Raw genomic sequence first — 23,549 nt, forward strand, 5'->3', positions numbered from 1 at the left:
AGCTAGGATTATAGGCAGGAGCTACCAGCACCCTGCAAGCCCTAACTCTTTGATAAATAGTTTTTGACCACTTTTTTTTTGGGGGGGGTCCGGTCATGGGGCCTGAACTCTGGGCCTGGGTGCTGTCCCTCAGCTCTTCAGCTCAAGGCTAGCGCTCTACCACTTGAGCCACAGCACCACTTCCGGCTTTTTTTCTTTTTGCTTATGTGGTGCTGAGGAATCGAACCCAGGGCCTCTGGCATGCAAGGCATGTGCTCTACCACTGAGCCACCTTCCCAGCCCCAGTTTTTGACCACTTTTGATGGGTACTTTTATTTGACCATTACTGTTTCAAAGCTTTAATGTACTAATGTGACTAGACTGTGACTGTTATATCTTGATTTCTTGTGATTCTTTGATATCACCTTTTAAAAATTATTACCCTAAAGCCAGGCACTGGTGGCTCATGCCTGTATTCCTAGCTACCCAGGATGCTGAGATCTGAGGATTGTGGTTCAAAGCCAGCTCAGGCAGGAAAGTCCGTGAGACTTTTATCTACAGTTAACCACCAGAAAACTGGAAGTGGCGCTGTGGCTCAAGTGGTAGAGTGCTTGCCTTGAGCTGAAAGGGTCAATGACAGTGCCCAGGTCCAAAGTTCAAACCCTACCACTGACAAAAAAATATTTCCCTAGTGTATGTCTAACTTTAATTCTGTGTTACACCATTTCTCTACAGAAAGTGGTTTGGAAGTGATCTATATGGAGAGACAAAGTGATGAATTAGAAAGCACTTAGGATTCACTGTAGAATGTATCAAGCCAGTGTTGAATCACCACTTAGGAAGCTTGGACAAGCCAAGCAATATAACATTTTGGATCCTTAGTAATAAATTGGGAATTATGTATCTATTACTTAGCTTAAGAAATAAAACATTGAGGATTAAAGATAATTCATCTTAATCACATGACATTATGTTTGAGTGTTCAATAAGTGCCAATGATAAAATACTGAGCAATCTTATGTTCATCAAGAATATTCGTTAATAGTCAGGCATCAGTGGCTCACACCTGTAATCCTAGCTGTGAGGAGGCAGAGATCTGAGGATCATGGTTCAAAGTCAGCCCAGGCAGGAAAGCCCATGAGGCTCTTACCTCCAATTAACTACTCAAAGAGCTAGAAATAGAGCTAGTGGTAGAGCACTAGCCTTGAGCAAAAAAGCTCAGGGACAGCACCCAGGCCCTGAGTTCAAGCCTGAGGGCTCACATTCACACCCACAAAGAATATTTATTAATAGAGTGTTTTGTAATTTAAGCATCATTTCAAAGCCTTTGTATTATTTGTACTGAATTGAACAAGTTATTGTATAATAAAGCTGTTTTTTTTCCCTCATAACAGTACCAGGGCTTGAACTCAGGACTGTTTGCTCTTGCTTGGCTTTCTTGCTCACAGCTGGTGTTCTACAACTTGATTCATATCTCTAGTCTGGCATTTTATTGGTTAATTGGAGAAGGAATTTTACAGACATGAACCACCTCTAGGTCTCAGACTCTTGAGTAGCTAGGATTACAGGTATGAGGCACTGGTGCCTGGCATTGTAATATAGCTTCTATAGCATTTCTTCTGTCTTTCACATTTGCAGAAACATTCATGCAGCCTCTGACCTTGTTCATTGTTGGTGTTTGCATTAACAGACATTGCTGATAAAGCAATAGTTTACTTTTTAGACATGAAATGTTGGTTATCTTGAACAAATACATATGCCTGAATAAATACATATAGTCATGTTGGTATTATGTCATGTCTCAGGAAAGGTTTTGTGTACACTTTTACTATTCCACACATTAAAATAGATTAAATGTTTAGCTAGCATTTATAAATGGACATTATTTCTTTTTAAAGTAGCATGGAGTAACAGAAATCTATTTGGTATATTTGCATTTAATATCTTCAGAAATAAAAATTAATATTTATGACACTGAAATTCTGTTTCATGCTTTTTTGGTGATCTTACCTTGAGAAAGCAAAATATAGGCATCATCACTTTAATAGTCTAGAAATTTTATGGTTTCTGACTGTGTCAACTCCATTAGCAATCGCTACTCTCTAGTTTGCTTTGTGTAGCTTATCTTTCCTTTCTTGCGTAAGAACTCTGTGGATGATATGTGAAAGTTATTCTGTCAAAGTAGTTATCATTGCTATAATATTGTGTATGTCTCTGTGTGTGTTTGAGATTAAAAGAGGATTGCAATTGTAGCTGAAAGCTCTACTCTTAAGTACATCCCTCTGGATTTTCATCCTAGTTTGACAGGCTTACTTTCCACTCCCTGAATTAGAGGTAGAGTTTTAATGGTCTTGGCTCTATCTTTTTAGTGGACTTTACCTCTAGCAATATGTCTAGGGAAGCAGTTGTAATTTTGTAACGTTGTTTACTCCTAATGCTGACTAGTTTAAATCTGTAGGATCAAAGGATGAAGTAGGGTAGTTTGCACGTGAAAACCTTGTGTTCTACTAACTTAATCAGGAGGCTGAAAAATTTATTCATTCTTCAGAGTAAATCTGCTGATCTATCAGATATGGATGACATCTATCTAATTATAGGGGCATTTAGGATTTATTAGTTATCTTAGGTAAGGCAGAAAAGCATAAACATTTTACTTGTTTCCAGGTGCCTTTTAAGGTTTGCATTGCCTACTTTTTTTTCTTTGAATCCCTTTACCTTTTCTTTTTCTTTCTTTCTTTCTTTCTTTCTTTCTTTCTTTCTTTCTTTCTTTCTTTCTTTCTTTCTTTCTTTTTCTTTCTTTCCTTTTCCTTCCTTCCTTCCTTCCCTACCTCCATCCCTCTCTCTCTCTCTCCCTCTTTCTTTCTTCTTTCTTTTCTTTCTCTCTTTCTTTCTTTCTTTCTTTCTTTCCTTTCTTTCTTTCTTTCTTTCTTTCTTTCTTTCTTTCTTTCTTTCTTTCTTTCTTTCTTTCTTTCTTCCTATCTATCTGTGAATTTACCCCTTCTAGGAATCTCAGTGAAGTGGTAAAATGTTCTTTTGTGTCTGTTTTTGTTTTCCACTTAGCATAATATTTTCCAGATTAATGAGTATTATATCACGTGTCAAAATTTGTTTGTTTGTCTTAAGGCTTGAATTCAGGGCTTGGGTGCTGTTCCTGAGCTTTGTTTGATCAATGCTAGTGCATTACTGTTGAGCCACAATTCTGTTTTTGGCTTTTTAGAGCTTAACTGGAGATAAGAGTCTCGGACTTTACTTCCTGGGCTGGTTTCCAGCCATGATCCTCAGATCTCAGGCTTCTGAGTAGCTAGGATTACAAGTAAACCACCAGCACCCAGCTATGTGTCAGAATTTTGTGTCTTTGAAAGCTTCATAGCTTTTTATTGTGTGCACATACCATTTTGTTTATCCATTTATTTGTTATTAGGTATTTGGGTTATTTCTACCTGTTGGCTCTTGTGAATAGCACTGCTATGAACACGGTGTAAAAATCTCTATTTGACTTCATACTTTCAGTTCTTTTGAGTATATACTTAGAAATAGAAATGTAGGCACCTACGGTAATTCTGTGTTAATATTTTGAGTAACTGGTATACTTCTTTCCACAGTAATTGCACCATTTTACATTTTGGCCAGCAGTTTTTTTTCAGTTTTCCCACACCATTGCCAACTCTTTGTTTGTTTGTTTGTTTGTTTGCCATCATAATGAGTATGCCATAGTGTCTCATTCTTATTTTGATTAGTCATATCTCTAATGACTACTAATGCTGAACATCTTTTATGGAAGATCAAGGTCTGCCATGGTCACTTCCTGGCTTGCTGGTATGGAGATATTTCCTTTTATTTTTAATTTTTATTTTTTTTAGTATTTAAATTATATCAAGGTATTTTTCAAGTTGACATAATTCTATTTAGACACAGCAGCCAAAGTAATTCTTTTCTGAACGTAAGTCAGAACCCTGTTATTCCTCTGCACACAGTGTTCCACTGGCTTCTTTTCTCAAAGGAGAGTCCTTACTGATTTCCTATTCCCTGAGTAACCTGGGTCTCTGCTACTACTCTAAGTCCTGCTCCCAGATATTTCCTTTTATTTTATTTTATTTTTTTTGGGTCCTGTCGTGGGGCCTGAACTCTTGGCCTGGGTGCTGTCCCTCAGCTCTTCAGCTCAAGGCTAGCACTCTACCACTTGAGCCACAGCGCCACTTCCGGCTTTTTTTTCCTGCTTATGTGGTGCTGAGGAATCGAACCCAGGGCCTTAAGCATGCAAGACGACCACTGAGCCACCTTCCCAGCCCCAGATATTTCCTTTTATAAGGGTACTAAATCATAATGCATTAGGGCCCCACTCATATGATATTATTTAACTTTAATTACCTCTATAAAGACTCTATGTCCAAATGTAGTTAGATTGGCAATTAAAGTTTCAGTATGTAAATGTTAGGTCCTGGGGAGAGGCACAAAGTTTCAATCCACAACATAGGACGTCTTGTTGACTTTCTTGCCTATTTCTAATTCCTCAAGTGTGTGAGTGGTGCTGGAAGCCTGGTAGACGGATTCATTTTTAGTCTAGAAAGAAAGAAGAGAGGCATGGAGAAGGAGAGGAAGAGGGAGGGAGAAGAGCGGAAAAGAGATTTTACAGTTTAAGTGTGTAGGGAACAAAGAAACCACCCTGATGTCTAATAATGTATTAGCACAGAGTTGACTGTATTGGAAGGGTATCTATTTCTTGATCACTTACAATATTGTCATCACATAAGGCAATCTTTTGCCCCTCTAAGTAAATCAAGGGGACTCACAAAAGGGCAATTGAGCATAAGGAAGAAATAGTCACTTTTAAGACTGTAGTTATTAACCTGAGTAATCAAGTAAAAAGAGTATCTAAAGTAGCTATTTAAGTAAAACCAGTAAATAAAGACACTGAAGCAAAGGAATTGTATTGTATATGACTTCTTATTTTCGGTGCTAGAAGCTAAAAGATGGTGGAATGCAGATCATTAAAGGGGAAGAGATTTTACCACCCCATAATCTCAAACCATGTAAAATATCTTTCATCTGCAAGGGTGAAGCATATTCCTGGACATATAAAGACCATAGTTCAGAAAACTATGCAACAGTTACAAAGAAAAAAATAAATCTCTGAAATCTCTGTAACTAACATGTAGACATTAGATGGATAGAGTATTGATAAAAGTACTAAAAGGGCTGGGTGTTGGTAGTTCATCCCTGAAATCCTAGCTACTCAAGAGGCTGAGATCTGAGGATCACAGTTTGAATCTAGCTCTGGCACAAAAGTCTGTGGGACTCTTACCTCCAATTAATCACCAAAAAGCCAGAAGTGGAACTTTGGCTTAAGTGATAGAGTACTAGCCTTGAGCAAAAACACTTAGGCACCGTGCCCAGACTCTTGAGTTCAAGCCCCAGGACTGGTAGAATACTCGAACACTTCCCTAGTGTATGAAAGTCCCTGGTTTACATCCCCATCACCACACAAAACCTAAGACTGTAGTTAAAAGGGAGTAAATGAGGCTGGGAATGTGGTTTAGTGGTAGAGTGATTGCCTAGCATGAAGCCTTGGATTCAATTCCTCAGTACCACATAAACAGAAAAGGCTGGAAATGGCACTGTGGCTCAAGTGGTAGAATGCTAGCCTTGAGCAAAAGAAGCTCAGGGACAGAGCTTAGGCCCTGAGTTCAAGCCCCACTACTGTCAAGAAAAAAGGGGGAACCAAATGCAGGGAATTTATAATACATAATACAGGGATATATTGTTTTAACAAAACTTGAGTCGAGGGAGTAGCAGTTGTGTGGGAATGTACAGAGTGGGATTGATTAAGTCTTCTACATGGCTCATTAATATTTTAAATTATGTATTTTCAGTGAGTGAGGGCTGTTTACTAGGGAGAATAAATGGATGATTTGCTTACTTATGAGAAATATGGTTTTGCTTTTGAGTATCATCAGTAAAAGGCTGTAAACCACTAGTAAAATGCTAAACGATGGCCAAGTGTTGTGACTCAGGTCTTTAGTCTTGGGTTTGTGGGAGGTGGTGATCAGGAGAATCTTATTTTGAGAGAGTCTGTGCAAAAAGTTAGCAAAACCACCATCTCAATTTATGACCCAAGGGTGAGGTTACACATTGAAACTCCATCCCCAAGGGAGGCTTAAATAGGATTGCTATCCTGGCTGGCCTGAGATAAAACTGGATATTTTGTTTGAAACCTAGCTAATGGCTCAGGGCATGACCCTCCTTCTCCTGATACCCCACATCCAACAGAGGCTATTGATAGGTTATGTAAGTGAGTTTATAACATAGTTATAAAATATAACAATTATTGCTCAGCCTCATAGGATGAGTTAAAGGTTATCAGTGATTATATATAGATTTTGAGAAAAAAAGTAGAAGGTACACACACACACACACACACACACACACACCTAGAATAAAGCACACTAAAGCTATTTAGGCATGTGCATAACAATTTCTATGACTTTAATTTGGAGCTTGTTCTTACATTTCAGGACCGGAAGTTAACCAAAGCTGAGCAACAAAGGTTCAAGGAAGAAGCAGAAATGTTGAAAGGTCTACAACATCCAAATATAGTTCGATTTTATGATTCCTGGGAATCAATATTGAAAGGAAAGAAATGTATTGTATTAGTGACTGAACTAATGACATCAGGAACCTTAAAGACGTAAGTTGACTCTGGTAGAGCCAACCAAGTTTTATTTGAAATAATCCTCAGAGAAATTACTATGCTGATGATTTATGCATAAGAGAACTGCGCGGGCGGTCAGGAGTTGAATCAAGCTGTTGGACTTACCTTAAAAGTGATCCCAAAATTTGCTTGTGGAATGATATTTCAAAGATTTTAGATGTGGTGTCATCAATAATTCTATAATGGTGCTAAAAGAAGCCCAAATAAAAGATTTGTGGCGTTGCTGATGAGTTCTTGTTGGGTGTGCCTGCACTGGAGGTTGAACTCTATTAGTTTCAGCTTTTTGTTGGTCATTTGGACATAGCAACCAGTCAGTCCTCAGATCTCAACCTCCTGGGCAGTGGTATGGCTTGAATTGTTTTCTTCAAAAAGGGCTGCCTTAGATTTCAAGAGAAATCTTGAACTTCACTTTGATGGGCAGTGAAGGAATTACAACACGTGAAAATGATCAAATAAAAATTTATTGACTTCAAACAAAAAAAATAATCCTCAGGAGTCATAAAAGTGGTTTATAAATGAAGTAACTTTTTGGGATGGGTGCTAGTGGCTCACGCTTGTAATCCTAGTTACTCAGTAGTCTGAGATCTGAGGATCCTGGATCAAAGCACCAAAACATCTGAAGTGGAGCTGTGGTTCCAGTAGTGGAGCCCTAGCCTTGAGCAAAAGAACTTAGGGACAAAGCCTAGGCCCTGAGGTTAAGCCCCAGGAAAAAAGGGCACAAAAGAAAAGGAATGGAGGGGCTAGGAAGATGGCTCAGTGGTAGAGCACTTGCCTTGCATGCATGAAGCCCTGGGTTCGATTCCTCAGCACCACATAATCAAAAAGAAAAAAGCCAGAAGTAGCGCTGTGGCTCAAGTGGTAGAGGGCTAGCCTTGAGCTGATGAGCTGAGGGACAGCGCCCAAGCCCAGAGTTCAGGCCCCATGACTGGACCCCCCCCCCCAAAAAAAAAAGAAAAGAAAAGGAATGGAAAGCAAAGCAGAGCAAAGAAACAAATGTAACTTTTTGTGGTAGTACAAAAGTTTAAACTCAGAACCTTGTGCATCATACTCAGAAGATCTACCTCTTGACTCATACTTCTAGGCCTATAAAATATTACTTGATTAAAAATTTAGAATGTGTTTTAGAGTAGATTAAAAGAAATTAAAAATTTGAAAACATCATGGAATTTTACAATTAAATCATTATACAGAGAATATAATGTCATATTGTAAAATAAAATGATTAGGAGTTTGGCCAAATTTATAGTACTAGTCAGCAATAAATAATAATTACGGAGCCGGATGCTGGTGGCTCATTCCTATAATTCTACTTACTTAAGAGGCTGAGATCTGAGGATGTTTATTCAAAGCCAGCCCCAGCAGCAAAGTCCATGAGACTCTTCTCTCCAGTTAACTACCCAAAAAATGGCAGGAAATGGAGTTGTGGCTCAAGTGGTAGAGTGCTAGCTTTGAGCAAAAAGCTTATGGACAGTGCGCGCACACACACACAATATACTAATGATGAAGCTTTGTTTCTAATTGTGATTTTTGCTAGTAAAATCTACTGTATATAATTAAGTATGGAATATATTTTTCCTAGAACTTTTACACTAAATATGTAAACATATGATCATATCCTCTGGAGACTAGATAATTATTAGGAAGTAGAGAAAGTCTTTTTTGGTGGTGCTGGATCATTTCATGTCTGTGTTGTAAAGGACATAATATAGTTAGGGGCCTCATTCTTGTTTGGCAAGTGCTCTACTACTTGAACCACAGGTACAGTCCTTTTTGCTTTAGTTATTTTTTTCAGATAGGGTCTTGTGGTTTTTCCTGGACTACCATTTGACTATATGATCCGCAATACTCAGATCTCAGCTTCCTGAGTGTCTAGGATTAGATGCATGAGCCACCAGCTTCTAGCCCCTATGTTTCTTTTTAAGTTGTGCTTCTGTTCCCAAAGGCCACTCTGGCATAATTCTTTTTTTTTTTTTAATTAAAAACGGTATGCTTAGGATCTGGAGGCTTGGATTAAATGATAGAACACTTGCTTTGCAAGTGCAAAGTCCCTGAATTTAAACCCCAGTTACCACCAAAGGAACAAAACAAAGACAAAAACAAAAACCCTATACTCAGTAGGACATCTTTTTTGGTGGTGGGAAGGTAAAATACTGGGTGTGTGTGTGTGTGTGTGTGTGTGTGTGTGTGTGTGTGTGTGTGTGTGTGTGTGTGTGTGTGTGTGTGTGTGTGTGTGTGTGTGTGTGTGTGTGTTGGTATTAGGGCTTTTTGACTCACAGCTTTGAGCTTTCACTTGTTTGGTGGAGGGAAGGTAAAATACTGGTGGGTGTGTGTGTGTGTGTGTGTGTGTGTGTGTGTGTGTGTGTTTGGTGGAGGGAAGGTAAAATACTGGTGTGTGTGTGTGTGTGTGTGTGTGTGTGTGTGTGTGTGTGTGTGTTTGGTGGAGGGAAGGTAAAATACTGGTGTGTGTGTGTGTGTGTGTGTGTGTGTGTGTGTGTGTGTGTGTGTGTGTGTGTGTGTGTTGGTATTAGGGCTTTTTGACTCACAGCTTTGGGCTTTCACTTGTTTTTTTTTCCACTCAAGGCTAGTGTGATTTACCAATTGAGCCACAGCTCCACTTCCATTTTTTTGCTGATTAATTGGAGATAAGAGTCTCATGGATTTTATTGTCCTGGCTGGCTTTTTTCTCAAATCTTAGCCTTTCAAAGAGCTAAGATTATAGGTATAAGCCAGTAGTACTTGGCTTTCAAATACATGTTTTGTTTTTTTTTTTGGTTGGTCATGGGGCTTGAACTCTGGGCCTGGGCACTGTTCTGAGCAATTCAACTCAAGGCTAACACTCCACCACTTGAGCCACAGTGCCACTTTGGTTTTCTGAGTGGTTTCTTGGAGATAAGAGTCTCATGGACTTTTCCTGCCTGGGCTGGCTTTGAACCAAGATCTCAGATCTCAGCCTCCTGAGTAGCTAGGATTAGAGGTGTGAGCCACCAGTGCCCAGCTCAAATACTTTTATTGAAGAACTGGGAAGTGAATCTAGAGGAGTTGAGCCTTGCAGTTATTGAAGGTTTGGAAATCTCATCTAATAATGTTGTCTTTGATTTAAATTGTTTTGCCATACCAGATAATAGAAAACAACCCAAGGATAACGATCATAGTTCATAAATGTTCAGCTCACTAATATGTTCATATAGTAACCTGGATATATTTGCTCATGCCTAGTCTTTTATCTCTTTGTATAGGTACTTAAAACGATTTAAAGTCATGAAACCAAAGGTCTTAAGGAGCTGGTGCAGACAAATTTTAAAGGGGTTACAGTTCTTGCACACGAGGACTCCTCCTATTATCCATCGAGATCTGAAGTGTGACAACATTTTCATCACAGGACCCACCGGATCTGTGAAGATTGGGGATCTAGGACTGGCCACCCTAATGCGCACATCATTTGCTAAAAGTGTCATTGGTGATTAATATTTTACAGTTTACTGATTGGGTATTTGAGAGATTTCTCAGTTGTATAGGTCTAGAACAGAGGTGAGTCAACTCTGGCTCATGGGCCAAATTTGGTCCACTGCTTATTTTTATGAATCAAGTTTGATCAGAACACAGCTACATCCATTCATTTACAGGTTGTCTGTAGCTGTTTATCCACTATAGAAGTAAATAGTTGCATAGTCCATATGGACTGCAAAGTCTAAAATATTTACTATCTGATACTTCACAGAAAAATTTACCAGTTACTGGTCTTGATTGTGAATTTGTTTTGAAATAGCTATTATATGTTCATTTATTTCACAGACATCTATATTTCTTTTGTAAGAAATATGTCTGGATTATTGAAAGGTTCTGAGGATTTAAGGAAGTTTACTAAGTTAATCCAGAAAAAAATTGAACCAATAAGGACATAAATGAAATCAGGTTTGAAAAATTAAAACCTAGTCTTGTGTATTAGAAATTATATCAATATGGAAAAGTAAGGAGATTCTTTAAGTATTTTGTATAGATAATACAAATTTTAAATTTATGAACTTATATTGGGGAGCAGAAATTGGCATAGTTAATTTCTATGGGAAAAGGAACTTTGGATGATATGTATTGCTTATTGAAAATGTGGTTGTGGTATATTGTAGGAACTCCAGAATTTATGGCTCCAGAGATGTATGAAGAACACTATGATGAATCCGTAGATGTCTATGCTTTTGGCATGTGCATGTTGGAAATGGCTACTTCAGAGTACCCTTACTCTGAGTGCCAGAATGCAGCTCAAATATACCGTAAAGTAACCAGTGTAGGTATAACTTTATTCTTTTACTTCACAAATTGCTACATTTTAGGTTGAAGCTAGTAAACTTGATTTAGTCTAATGTACTTTGGGGCTAGTGCTGTGGCCCAGTGATAGAATATTTGCTTAGTATGTTTAAGGCATGTATTTAAAATTACATAATATTTAAAATTACATAATTTCTTTATATTTTTATTGATTGGTGGGCAATTAAGTTGTTTCCATAGCTTGACTATTGGGGATAATGCTGCAGCAATCATCATAACAGTACAGATAGTCCTTCAGCATGTTCCATGTTTTTAGCTTTTGTTGAGGAGTCTCCATTTGTCATAATAGTTGTAATAATAATATACATTTCCTCCAACAGTATACAGGGGTTCTTTTTTTTTGCCAGTCTGGGGACTTGAACACAGGGCCTGGGCACTGTTCCTGAGCTTCTTTTGCCCAAGGCTAGCACTCCACCACTTGAGCCACATTGCTATTTCTGGCTTTTTCTGGTATTGAGGAATTGAACCCAAGGCTTCATGCATGCTAAGCAGCTACTCTATCACTAAGTCACATTCCCGGCCCTCCTCTTCCTATATATGCTCTACTATCAAGCAATATCCCCAGTCAAAGGTTCCCTTTTCTTTTCTTTCTTTTCTCTTTCTTTCTTTCTTTCTTTCTTTCTTTCTTTCTTTCTTTCTTTCTTTCTTTCTTTCTTTCTTCCTTCCTTCCTTCCTTCCTTCCTTCCTTCCTTCCTTCCTTCCTTTCTTCCTTTCTTTCTTTCTTTCTTTCTTTCTTTCTTTCTTTCTTTCTTTCTTTCTTTCTTTCTTTCTTTCTTTCTTTCTTTCTCTCTTTCTGTCTTTCTTTCTTTCCTTCTTTCTTTTTTTTTTTTTTTTTTTGGTCCTGGGGCCTGGGTACTATTCCTGAGTTCCTTTTGCACAAAGCTAGCACTCTACCACTTGAGCCACAGTGCCACTTATGCCTTTTTCTGTAACTAATAGGAGATAAGAGTCTCATGGACTTTCCTGCCTGGGCTGGCTTTGAACCACAATCCTCAGATCTCAGCCTCCTGAGATGCTAGGATTACAGGCGTGAGCCACCGGCACCCAGCCTAAGGTTCCATTTTCTACACATCCTTGCCAATACTTACCTTTCATCTTTTTGATAAGGTATATTCCTTTAATGTATGCTTATATTCCTACAAAGATAGATGCAATCTTCAATTTTTATTAATTTTTTTGTCAGTTGTGGGGCTTGAACTCGGCTCCTGGGCACTGTTCCAGAGCTCTTTTGCTCAACTAATGCTCTACCATTTTGAGCCATAGTTCCACTTCCAGTTTTTGTTATTTGGAGATAGAGTCTCACGGGGACTTTTCTGGCTGGGCTGTCTTTGAACTGTGGCTCTCAGATCTCAGACTCTTGAGTAGCTAGGATTACAGATGTGAGCTACCAATCTTCAGTTTTTAAATGGTGAAATTCAAAGTCAGATGTTATGACTTGTCTACCTTCCCATAGCTGTTGATACTGATGGGTTTTGACCCCAAGTCTCTATGACTCTAGAGGTTTATAAAAGTAGACAATAAGATATAAGACCTAAATCCAGAATCTAGGCCACTCTATAGGACAAATGACATAGTTTTCCAACAAATTAATTTCATGGTAAAAAGGAGAGAAGCTTTTGCTGAATATAAGAGACTTTAGAGGAGTGTTGTGGTAGTAAATGTTTAACACCAGATTCTCTTGTGGAAAAGAAAACACCGATTTCTAGTATTTGCTGATTTTTGTAGTGTAAATGCTTCTACAATTGGTAATTTCAGGTTACCAGTATGACCTCAGTGAATGCTAAGTTGGGAAGAAATGTACAATGACATTCATTCTTTGGTATTTCCACCACATATACTCAATAGCTGTAAACCTCAAATGCATAAATATGCAGGCATTCTATCACCTGACCACTCTATTAGTCCCTTTTTGCATTGAGATAGGGTCTGTGATCTTCCTATTGTGTTTCTCTTCGTCACTGGAGTGTTAGGTGTGCAGCATTATGTCTAGCCATTGATTGAGATGGAATCTTGTGAACTATGCTCAGGCTGGCTTTAAACCACAATTTTCTGATTCCAGCTCTCAAGTAGTTAAGATTACAGGTTTGCACCACTGTGTCTGGCTTAATAGCATGAGTTATTTAAAAAAGGAAAGAAGAAAAGAAAAGGTCCTGGCCAGGTGCTGGTGGTTCATGATTATAATCCTCTTCAGGAGGATTATTAAAACTCTTCAGGAGGCTGTTATAAGAAGAATATGGTTCAAAGCCAGTTTGGGTAGGAAAGTCTCCAGCTAACCAGTAAAAGCCAAAAGTGGAGGTCAATGGGTAAAGCACCATCCTTGAGTGAAAAAAAGCTAAGGGACCATGAGTTAAAGCCATAGTACCAACAAGCAAACAAAAAAGGTCCTATGTGATGCCTTATATATACTTTAAAATATTACAAGATGTGAAAGATGTGGGAGTAGGTAGCTGAAACAAGGTTTACAATGATGATTGCTATTGAAGGTGGTCATGGTTATATGGGATTTATTATACTATTCTACTTTTTATTAAGTTTCATCGTTTCTATAAAAGGCAAAAAAAGCTATAATGTCTTTTTTTGTTGTTGTTCATGGGGCCTGAACTCTGGGCCTGAGCACTGTCTCTCAGCTCTTTAAATCAAGGCTAGTGCTCTACCACTTGAGCCACAGCACCACTTCCAGTTTTTTTTTGTTTATGTGGTGCTGAGGAATTGAACCCAGGGCCGCATGCATCAAGGCAAGCACCCTACCACTGAGCTACCTTCCCAGCCCCTGTTTTTGCTTTTAACATGGAGAGTCATAAATGTAAGTGTTTTGTACTTGATTTGTAAGTTACAGTACACCAACTGTTTTCATTTAGGAGGAAAGACATTCTATTTACTCAAGGCTGGAACATGGGTAAGATGTCAGTGGAAAGGTTACAGAGGGTATAGTGTTGTATACCTGTATAATATCAGTTATTTAGGGGGTTTCTGGCAGGAGGATCCTGAGTTTGAGGCCAGGCCAGGCACTCTGTCTCCAAGCAAACAAACAAGATATTTTTTTCTAATTCAAAAACCTAATTGTTATGCTATATGTGTATTTCAGGATTGTACATGTTCCCCTCTTTTATATTATAGTATCAGCATTGTCTATATCATTGGGATTATTTTTAGTACCTGTTTATGATCACATAAATAAAATATAATGTATAAATTTGCCTTTGTTGGAAGATTTAGATTATTTACAAATCGCAACATCTTTTTTGATTTTGCCAGTCCTGGGGCTTGAACTCAAGGCCTGGGCACTGTCCCTGAGCTTCTTTTTGTTCAAGGCTAGCACTCTACCACTTGAGCCACAGCACCACTTCTGGCTTTTTCTGTTTATGTGATACTGAGGAATCGAACCCAGGACTTCATGCATGCTAGGCAAGCATTCTACCACTAAGGCACATTCTCAGCCAATGTCTTTTTTAAAATTAGTCCTGGGCATTTGCAGGGAAATGGATGGAGCTAGAAGGAATCATGTTGAGCGAGGTAAGCCAAGAACGAAGAGACAAACAGTACATGGTCTCCCTGATAAGTGGATGATGAATCCAAAATGTTAGGTGATATGACAAAACTAACAGGACTTAAGAAACAAAGAACTCCCACTCATCTGGTTGAACCACTACTAAATATCCCCATGCTGCTGATCACATATATGGTATATAACATATGAGCACCGTTATATATTACAGACTGTGATAGACAATTTGCTCCAGGAAAGTTAGAATGAACTTGGGACTTTAAATGAGCATCATTATTCCACAATACTGTGAATTTCCGGAAATTAAGTAATCACTTAATCACAATCAAAAAAAAAAAAAAAAAGAACCTTGGGGAAGGGAGGGAGGGAGGGGATGGTAGGGGGAAAACAATGGAGGGGGTAACAATGTTCAAGAGGAAGTGGAAGTGTACTCATTGCCTCACTCATGTAACTGTAACCCTCTGTATAGTATCTTTACAATAAAAAAAATTAAAAAAAAAATTAGTCCTGGGGCTTGAACTCAGGGCATGATGGGCACTGTCCCTGATCTTCTTTTGCTCAAGGCTAGCACTCTACCACTTGAGCCTCAGCACCATTTCTGTCTTTTTCTGTTTATGTGGCACTGAGGAATCGAACCCAGGGCTTCATGCATGCTAGGCAAGCATTCCACCATGAAGGCACATTCCCAGCCAGCAACATCTTTTTTGAGGAACTTATGTGCATGTATTTATCTCTTGTAATACTTGAATGTGTTTTGTGATAAAAAAAATAATGTTTAGCTGGAAATGTGGGCCAGCAGTAGAGTGCCTGCCTAGCAAGTACAAGTCTCTGAGTTCAAACTCCTGTAACGAACTACCAAAAATGTTTAATTAATGTGCTGACTTGAGGTTTCAAAGGCTTTATTAATGACAAGAAATCATTTTTCCTCTCCCAGGGTATAAAACCAGCCAGCTTCAATAAAGTCACTGATCCAGAAGTGAAAGAAATCATTGAAGGATGTATTCGTCAAAACAAATCTGAAAGGTAGGTGTAGTGTAGGGAAATGACGTAAGGTAATGGTTGCATTTTTCTCTTACTTTGTACTGAGTCTTTTTATTTGGGTCCGGTTGTGGGGCCTGAACTCTGGGCCGGGGCGCTGTCCCTCAGCTCTTCAGCTCAAGGCTAGCACTCTACCACTTGAGCCACAGCGCCACTTCCGGCTTTTTTTCTTTTTGCTTATGTGGTGCTGAGGAATTGAACCCAGGGCCTCAGGCATGCAAGGCAAGCGCTCTACCACTGAGCCACCTTCCGAGCCCCTGAGTCATTTTTTTGACCTCATGCTTTTCCTTTGTAATGAGTTTGACCTTTGAGTGGGAGCCAAACTGTGTAGAGCAGTGTATCAGTGAATGTGTTTGCTGGTTTAGAAATGCTGCTGTATCTTTTCAGTACTAGGGATTGAATCCAGGGCTTCTAACATATTAGGCAAGTGCTTTATAGTTTGAAAAATGCCCAGAGGCATGTTTGCCATTTTAGACTTTAATATCATATGCTGAATTATCCTTAAAATAACAATTAGATTGTCTTTCTATATATATGTTGTGATAAACTTTCATCATCATTAGCTATCAGTTTAATAGTTAGTTGGCCCTCACAAGTTAGCAAATAATTGAGACTAAACTTATTTATTTGATCATATATCCTGCGTCAAAAACAATGGGAAGCTAAGATGGATACTTTCATTCAAAAAGCATTATTGTAGGTTTATTTATATCACAATTTGTGTTTTTCTGTAGACTCTTTTTTAGTGTTAATTTTGACTTCCCTTTAATTTGAATCTTGGACAATTGCTTACAAGCTGGTAGGTTCATCTTTTGTTTTTCACCTCCACATTAATGATGATTAGTAAAGATGATCTATCCTATAGAATAATTCCATGAGTATGTCATTGACTCTCCCTGTTTGTTTGTTTGTTTGTTTTTGTTGCCAAGCTTGGGGCTTGCACTCAGGGCCTGGGCACTGTCCCTGAGCTTCTTTTGCTCAAGGCTAGTATTCTACTAGTTGAGCCGCAGCACCACTTCCAGTCTTTTCTGTTTATGTGGTCTGAGGAATTGAACCCAGGGCTTCATGCATGCTAGGCAAGCACTCTACCATTAAACCACATTCCCAGCCCCTTGTTTTGTTTCTTGCCAGTCCTGGAGCTTGAACTCTGGGCCTGGGCCTTATCCCTGGGCTTCTTTTGCTTAAAGCTAACACCCTACCACTTGACTCACAGTGCTACTTTTGGCTTTTTCTGTGATTAATTGGAGATAAGTGTCTCAAGGACTTTCCTGCTCATGCTGGCTTCAAAGCACAATCCTCAGATTCCAGCCTCCTGAGAAGCTAGGATTACAGGCATGAGACACTTGTGCCTGGCTGTTTGGTTTTGTGTGTGTGTGTGTGTGTGTGTGTGTGTGTGTGTGTGTGTGTGTGTGTGTGTGTGTGTGTGTGTGTGTGTGTGTGTGTGTGTGTGTGTGTGTGTGTGTGTGTGTGTGTGTGTGTGTGTGTGTGTGTGTGTGTGTGTGTGTGTGTGTGTGTGTGTGTGTGTGTTCTTGGGGCTTGAACTTAGGTCTTTGGGGCTATACCTAGGTGCTCAAGGATAGCAGTTTACCACTTGAGTCACAACTGCCCTTCTGGCTTTCTGGTGGCTAACTAGAGATAATAGTTTGTCACAGACTTTCCTGGTCAGGCTAGTTTAGAACCTCAATCCTCAGATCTCAGCCTCTTGAGTAGATAGGATTATAGCATGAGCCACTGACGCCCAGTTTCTCCCTGTTTTTAATAGTGTCTACCCAATTTCAGAGTTGCATATCTCAGGTTGTATAAAACCACTAAAGAAAGACCTATTTAATATTGGCTTTATTATAAAACATTTTTAGTGTTTGTACAAAATGATGATTGAATTATTAATTTTAGTGAAAATATGTAACTTAAGATATACCATTTTAGTCATTTGAAGTGTATAATTCAGTGGCATTAAGTACATTCCTTTGTATACAATCATTACCACTATCAGCTCCAGAATTTTCTCATCATTCCAAAGTAAAACTTCGTATGTACTAAACCTCAACTCCCCATTTCTTCTCTGTTCTCCCTTCTAACCCTGTGGATATGCCTGTTTTAGGATCCTCACATAAGTGAACCAAACAGTGTTTGTTCATTTGTGTTGACTTTATTTAATCTAACACAGATTTTTTTTTCAAGGTTGATTCCCATTGTAGCACATATTAGAGTTTTCCTCCTTTATTTTGTGCCAGTACTGGGGCTTGAATTCAGAGCCTGGTTGCTATCCCTTAGCTTTTTGGCTAAGGTTCGTGCTCTACTACTTGAGCCATACCTCCACTTCCACTTTTTTTCTTAATATATATATATATATATTTTATTGTAAAGATACTGTATAGAGAGGTTACAGTTACATGAGCAATGTAACGAGCATTGTTACACCCTCCTTTGTTTTGCCCCTACCATCACTTTCCTCCCCACCTCCCCAACTCCTCCATACCCCCCAAAGTTGTAAAGTTCATTTTCACATATTGTCTTGTACATCCCATTGTTACAGTGGGTCATCCTGTATCCTTATTTATTTCCCTTACCCTCCCCATATTAGAATAATGTATATACAAGATGTAGGACACTGGCATCAAATACAGTGACAACAGTACCATGGGGAAAGAACATACAAAGAAACAAAAAAAAATCACACAGTACATTATAAGTACATTAAAAACAGCAGCAACAAAGATAAAACCTCTTGTGTCCCTATCTTGGGGTTCATTTCGCTTAGCATCAGGTTATATGGTCATATGTACATAGCTTTTGACCACTTGTGCTTGTCCTAGACGTATACTAGTTATTGCAGATAAGGGAAACCATGCGACCTATGTTTCTTTGGGCCTGGCTTACTTCACTTAATCCACTTCCAACTTTATGGTAGTTAATTTGACATAAGACTCTCATGGACTCTCCTGTGCACTGGCTTCAAACTGGAATCCTTAGGTCTCAGCCTCTTGAATAGGTAGGAATATATTGCAGAAGCCACTATTGTCCAGTTCCCCCTTTTTAAGACTGAATAATTGCCCAATTATATGAATAGGCTACATTTTGTTTATAAGTTCATTTGTTGATAGACATTTAGGTTATTTTTACCTTTTGCTTACTATGTGTTGTGCTCTACAAATGTTGGTATATGGCTAAGTTCCTGCTGTCAGATTTTTTGAATATATACCCAAGAGTAGAATTCCTGGATTATATGACAATTATATGTTTTTATTTTTTATTTTTTTTTGTCAGTTGTGGGGCCTGAACTCTGGGCCTGGATGCTGTCCCTCAGCTATTCAGCTCACGGCTATCACTCTACCACTTGAGCCACAGCACCACTTTTGGCTTTTTCTGCTTATGTAGTGCTGGGGAATTGAACCCAGGGCCTCATGCATGCAAGGCAAGCACTCTACTACTGAGCCACCTTCCCAGCCCCAACAATTCTATGTTTACCTATTTGAAGAACTGCCAAATTTTTATCACTGCACCTGCAACATTTTATATATGAAATCTGTAGTTTTTTTCCTCTTTTTTCCTGGTGGTGCTAGGGTTCAAACTCAGATCTTCATGCTTATTAGGCAGGCAGTACATCTTAGCACATTGATTATTTGTAAATTAAGGTTTCACTTTTTGCCTGGGCTGGCCTCATTACATGATCTTCCTGAGGAGCTAGGGTTTAATGTTTCTTTTTTTTTTAATCTTTTTTGGGTTTAATGTTTATTAAATGATATTCATCTTGTAACAGAAAAACTGATAACAAGATGTATGCTTTGTTTATTAGGTTGTCTATCAGAGATCTTTTAAACCATGCATTTTTTGCTGAGGACACAGGACTTAGGGTGGAGTTAGCAGAGGAAGATGATTGCTCAAATTCATCCCTGGCTCTAAGGCTATGGGTCGAAGACCCTAAGAAATTGAAAGGAAAACACAAAGATAATGAAGCTATTGAATTCAGCTTCAATTTGGAAACAGATACACCTGAAGAAGTAGCATATGAAATGGTAAGTAAATCTTACTGTTGTTGGCCCCGTTTCTTGTGGTATCAGGACCGATTCCTTTCTCCTTTTCCCTCTTTTCTCCCTTTTTCTTTTCTTTTTGTGCCAGACTTGGGGCTTGAACTCAGGGCCTGGACAGTGTCCCTGAATTTTTTGGTCAATTCTAATGCGCTACCATTTGAATTTCAGTCCTTAGATCTCAGCCACCTGAGTAGTAATTAGGATTATATAGCTACCAGTCCCTGGCTTATTTGTTTGTTTATTCATTCATTCATTCATTCTGGGCCTGTTCTGGGCTTGAATTCTGGGCCTGGGCACTGACCCTGAGCTTCTTTATGCTCATCAGTAGTGCTCTACCACTTGAGCCACAGCTCCACTTCTGGCTTTGTGGTATCTAAAAGTCTCATGGACTTTCCTGCCTGATCTGGCTTTGAACTGAGATCCTCAGATCCCAGCCTTCTGAGTAGCTAGGGTTACAGATGTGAGCCACCAGTTCTGGTCTCCTTTTGTTGTAATTTAAATTATTTTGCTATCATGAAGTATATATTAACAACAGTATATTAAATTTGTATGTACAAGACAAAGAAACATAAAATACTACTTTGAAAACAGAACATTCATTGTAACCACTCTCATGTCCTTCCCAGCTGTATCTCATCCCTCATCATAGCAGGCAATATTTGCCCTGACTTTCTCCTTACTCCTTCCTTTTGTTTTTCCTTGTAGTTCATCAAAGTGGAATATATTGTTCTGTTTTGAAAACCTAAATATAAAGAATGTATCTGTTCTTTACCCAAGGGGAAATATTGGATGATTAGATAAAGAGTTCCTGGGGAGAATAAGCTTCCCAGAGTTTCTGGGTCATTGTCTGGCTTCAGCTTCCCTAAGGGTGTACAAGAACAGTTTCTGGGGAAATTAAAGCCTAAGGTCACCAGTGAGTGTAGGGAAAGAAGCCCATGACTGGGCACTGGCAAGGCTTTTGTATGGACTAGAAATTAGTAGTCTGCTAATGGTTGGATGGGGCAGGGGGGGTGAGGGTATTCTGATATTTTTGTTTCTAATCTCTCCATACCCAGCCCCCACCCTCAGTAGCTCACAGAAGAAAAGTACTGAGGGGTAAAATGCCTGTCCACACCTGCTCCCTGCAGCTGTAGTGCTCCTGGGAGGGGTAGGCAGGACCAGCTGGGTCCTGTCTGAGCTGCTTTGACTCCTGACTTTAAGGACAGGTGGGACTGGGACAATGACAGTTGGATCTTGATGATGATAGCCCTGAACATGACTGCCATTCTAGTCACACTATTTTAATCTATAATTATTATCTTATGTCTCTGGTATGTAACTATGATCTGGGAGTTTTATTTAATGTTTTCTTATACTTCTCTTAGCTTCACTCCTATATTGGGTTTTATGTTTCCTAAATTCCATCTCTCTTTCCTGACTTATCTTTTTGCTTTAATACACACTTTCTCTTGCATTATTTTTATGTTATTGTTATTTTTGCTCTGTGTGTGTGTGTGTGTGTGTGTGTGTGTGTGTGTGTGTGTGTGTGTGTGTGTGTGTGTGTGTGTGTGTGTGTGTGTGTGTGTGTGTGTGTGTGTGTGTGTGTGTGTGTGTGTGTGTGTTGGTCCTGGGTGTCAGTGCTTCCTGGGGTTGATCTTGGGACCTGGGCACCATAACTGAGCCTTTTTGCTCAAGGCTAGCTCTCTACCACTTGATCCACAGCTTTACTTTCAGTTTTGGGTGGTTAATTGGAAATACAAGAGTCTCACAAACTTTCCTTCTTGGGGTGGTTTCAAACTTTGATCTTCAGATCTAAGCCTCATAATAGCTAGGATTACAGGAATGAGCCACCAGTGCTTGGGTTGTTATTATTATTTTTATTGCAATACTAGGACTTGAGTTCATCTCTTGCTTGCTGTACAATCATTCTACCATTTGAGCCATGCCTCCAGCCCTCTTCCAGCTTTTTGAAATTGTATGTTACATACTTTTATATTATTTTAATTATTTTCATGGACCTAGTGTTTCAGAATGAATAAAAACAAGGTAAAATGATTTCAATTAAGATTTAAAAGGAATATGAGATTAAAAAGGAATAAAATACATCCTCAATCCCACCAATATGCAGAGAGAGAAAAATCACTAAATACTGACTGTACAGTGTTTTCTGCCAGCTTGTTTTTTTTTTTTTAAATAAAAGGGGATTCGTTCTAGCTCTCAAGTTTTCGTTAGGGATCCATTTATTTCTCATCTGTAAAAGTTTGTATCTTCATTTTCTTCTTAGTGTTCTAAAATTTCACAATGATGTACCTTGGTTTGATATGTCATGGTTTAATGTTTCTTAATCTAGACCCCATCAACTTGTTAACCCAAGTATTTTGGTTTCTAAGAAAGTTGAAGTAGTTTGTTGATACTTTCTTCTTTGTCTTCTGTTTCTGGAACTACTGCTAATTTGGATGGTGGATCTTTTAGACTGTTGCTCCAATATTCATATCTTTTCTATTTTCTATTCCTTGATCTGTTTGTTTGTCGTGGAGCTTGAACTTGGGCCTGGGCACTGTCCCTGAGCTCTTCTGCTCAGGTTAAGCACTCTACTACTTGAACTACAGTGCCACTTTCAGTTTTTCTGGTGGTTAATTGAAAATAAGAGTCTCATGGACTTTCCTGCTTGGGCTAGCTTTAAACCATGATCTGATCTCAGCCTTCTGAGTAGCAAGGATTTAGACCTTAGCCACCAATGCCCAGCTTCCTTGGTCTTTCATTCTCTACCCTGGAAGATAATATCAGCTTTAGTTTCTATCCCTTCTTTGAGTTTTCATTTCTGTTATCATATATTTTTAATATATATATATTTTATTGTAAAGATACCTTACAGAGGGGTTATAGTTACATGAGTAAGGTAATGAGTACATTTCCTTTTGAGTATTGTTCCCCCCTCCTTTGTTTTTTCCCTACCATCTCTTCCTTCCCCACCTCCCCAACTCCTCCCTCCCCCTCCCCAAGTTGTAAGGTTCGTTTTCAATATAGCATCTTCTACTTCTCATTGTTACAATGGGTCAACATGTATCCTTGTTTCAGCATTGTTATTTCCTGTCCCCTCCCCAAATTAGAAAATGTATATACAAGGTGCAGGGTACCAGAATCAAATACAGTGAAAACAGGGGTTATACCATGAGGGAAGAACATACAAAAGAAACAAAAAATTTACATAGTACATTACAAGTACATTAAAAACAACAGCAACAAAGAGCCTCTTGTGTCCCAATTTTGGGGTTCATTTCACTTAGAATCAGGTTATATGGTCATATGTACATAGCTTTTGACCTTTTCTACTTGTCTGGTAAGATTATCCTAGATGTATACTAGTTATTGCAAATAAGAGAAACCATGGGACCTATGTTTCTTTGGGTCTGGCTTATTTCACTTACTATAATTTTTTCCAAGTCTTTCCATTTCCTAACATATGGAGCGGTATCATTCGTTCTGATGGAGGCATAGATTTCCATTATATATACACCACATTTTTTTGGTCCATTCATCTACTGAGTGGCATCTAGGTTGGTTCCATATCTTAGCTACAGTGAATAATGCTGCGTGCTATCATTTATTTGAACTTGAAAAATCTTTTAAAAATTTTGTCTGTTCCCCTTTTAAGTAGACATCTTTGTTCTCATAGGTGCAACCTCAAACCACTATCAAGTAAGTGTGTGTGTGTGTGTGTGTGTGTTCCTGTATTGTGGTTTGTGCATACCATGTGGCCAGCACTTTTTGTTCTGGCTATTTATTTATTCATTTATTTATTGGCTATTTATTTTTTTGTGCTGTTCCTGAGGCTTAAACTCAGAGCCTGGGTGTGCTCTCTGAATTTTTGTGCTCAAGGCTCTACTGCTTGAACCACACAGCTCCACTTCCAGGTTATGGGTGGTTAATTGGAAACAAGAGTCTTTTTAAAAAAATAGGTTTTTTATTGTGATAACACCGTACA

The 23,549-nt window shown here is 38.8% G+C and overlaps 1 protein-coding gene across 3 annotated transcripts in view; it reads left to right on the forward strand.

Annotated features, from left to right (window-relative positions):
• The window catches only part of Wnk3 (WNK lysine deficient protein kinase 3), a 150,433-nt gene that overhangs the window by 42,608 nt on the left and 84,276 nt on the right, over positions 1-23,549 (forward strand). For all 3 annotated transcript variants that reach the window (XM_070040399.1, XM_070040401.1, XM_070040400.1), the window contains exons 3-7: positions 6,492-6,664; positions 9,925-10,145; positions 10,813-10,970; positions 15,451-15,539; positions 19,351-19,570. In XM_070040399.1, the coding sequence (XP_069896500.1) occupies positions 6,492-6,664; positions 9,925-10,145; positions 10,813-10,970; positions 15,451-15,539; positions 19,351-19,570 (861 nt within the window). The remainder of the gene's footprint in view (positions 1-6,491; positions 6,665-9,924; positions 10,146-10,812; positions 10,971-15,450; positions 15,540-19,350; positions 19,571-23,549) is intronic.

The sequence above is a fragment of the Dipodomys merriami genome, unplaced genomic scaffold, assembly GCF_024711535.1.
Source record: "Dipodomys merriami isolate MVZ:Mamm:240054 unplaced genomic scaffold, mDipMer1.0.p SCAF_3, whole genome shotgun sequence".
Lineage (NCBI taxonomy): Eukaryota > Metazoa > Chordata > Mammalia > Rodentia > Heteromyidae > Dipodomys > Dipodomys merriami.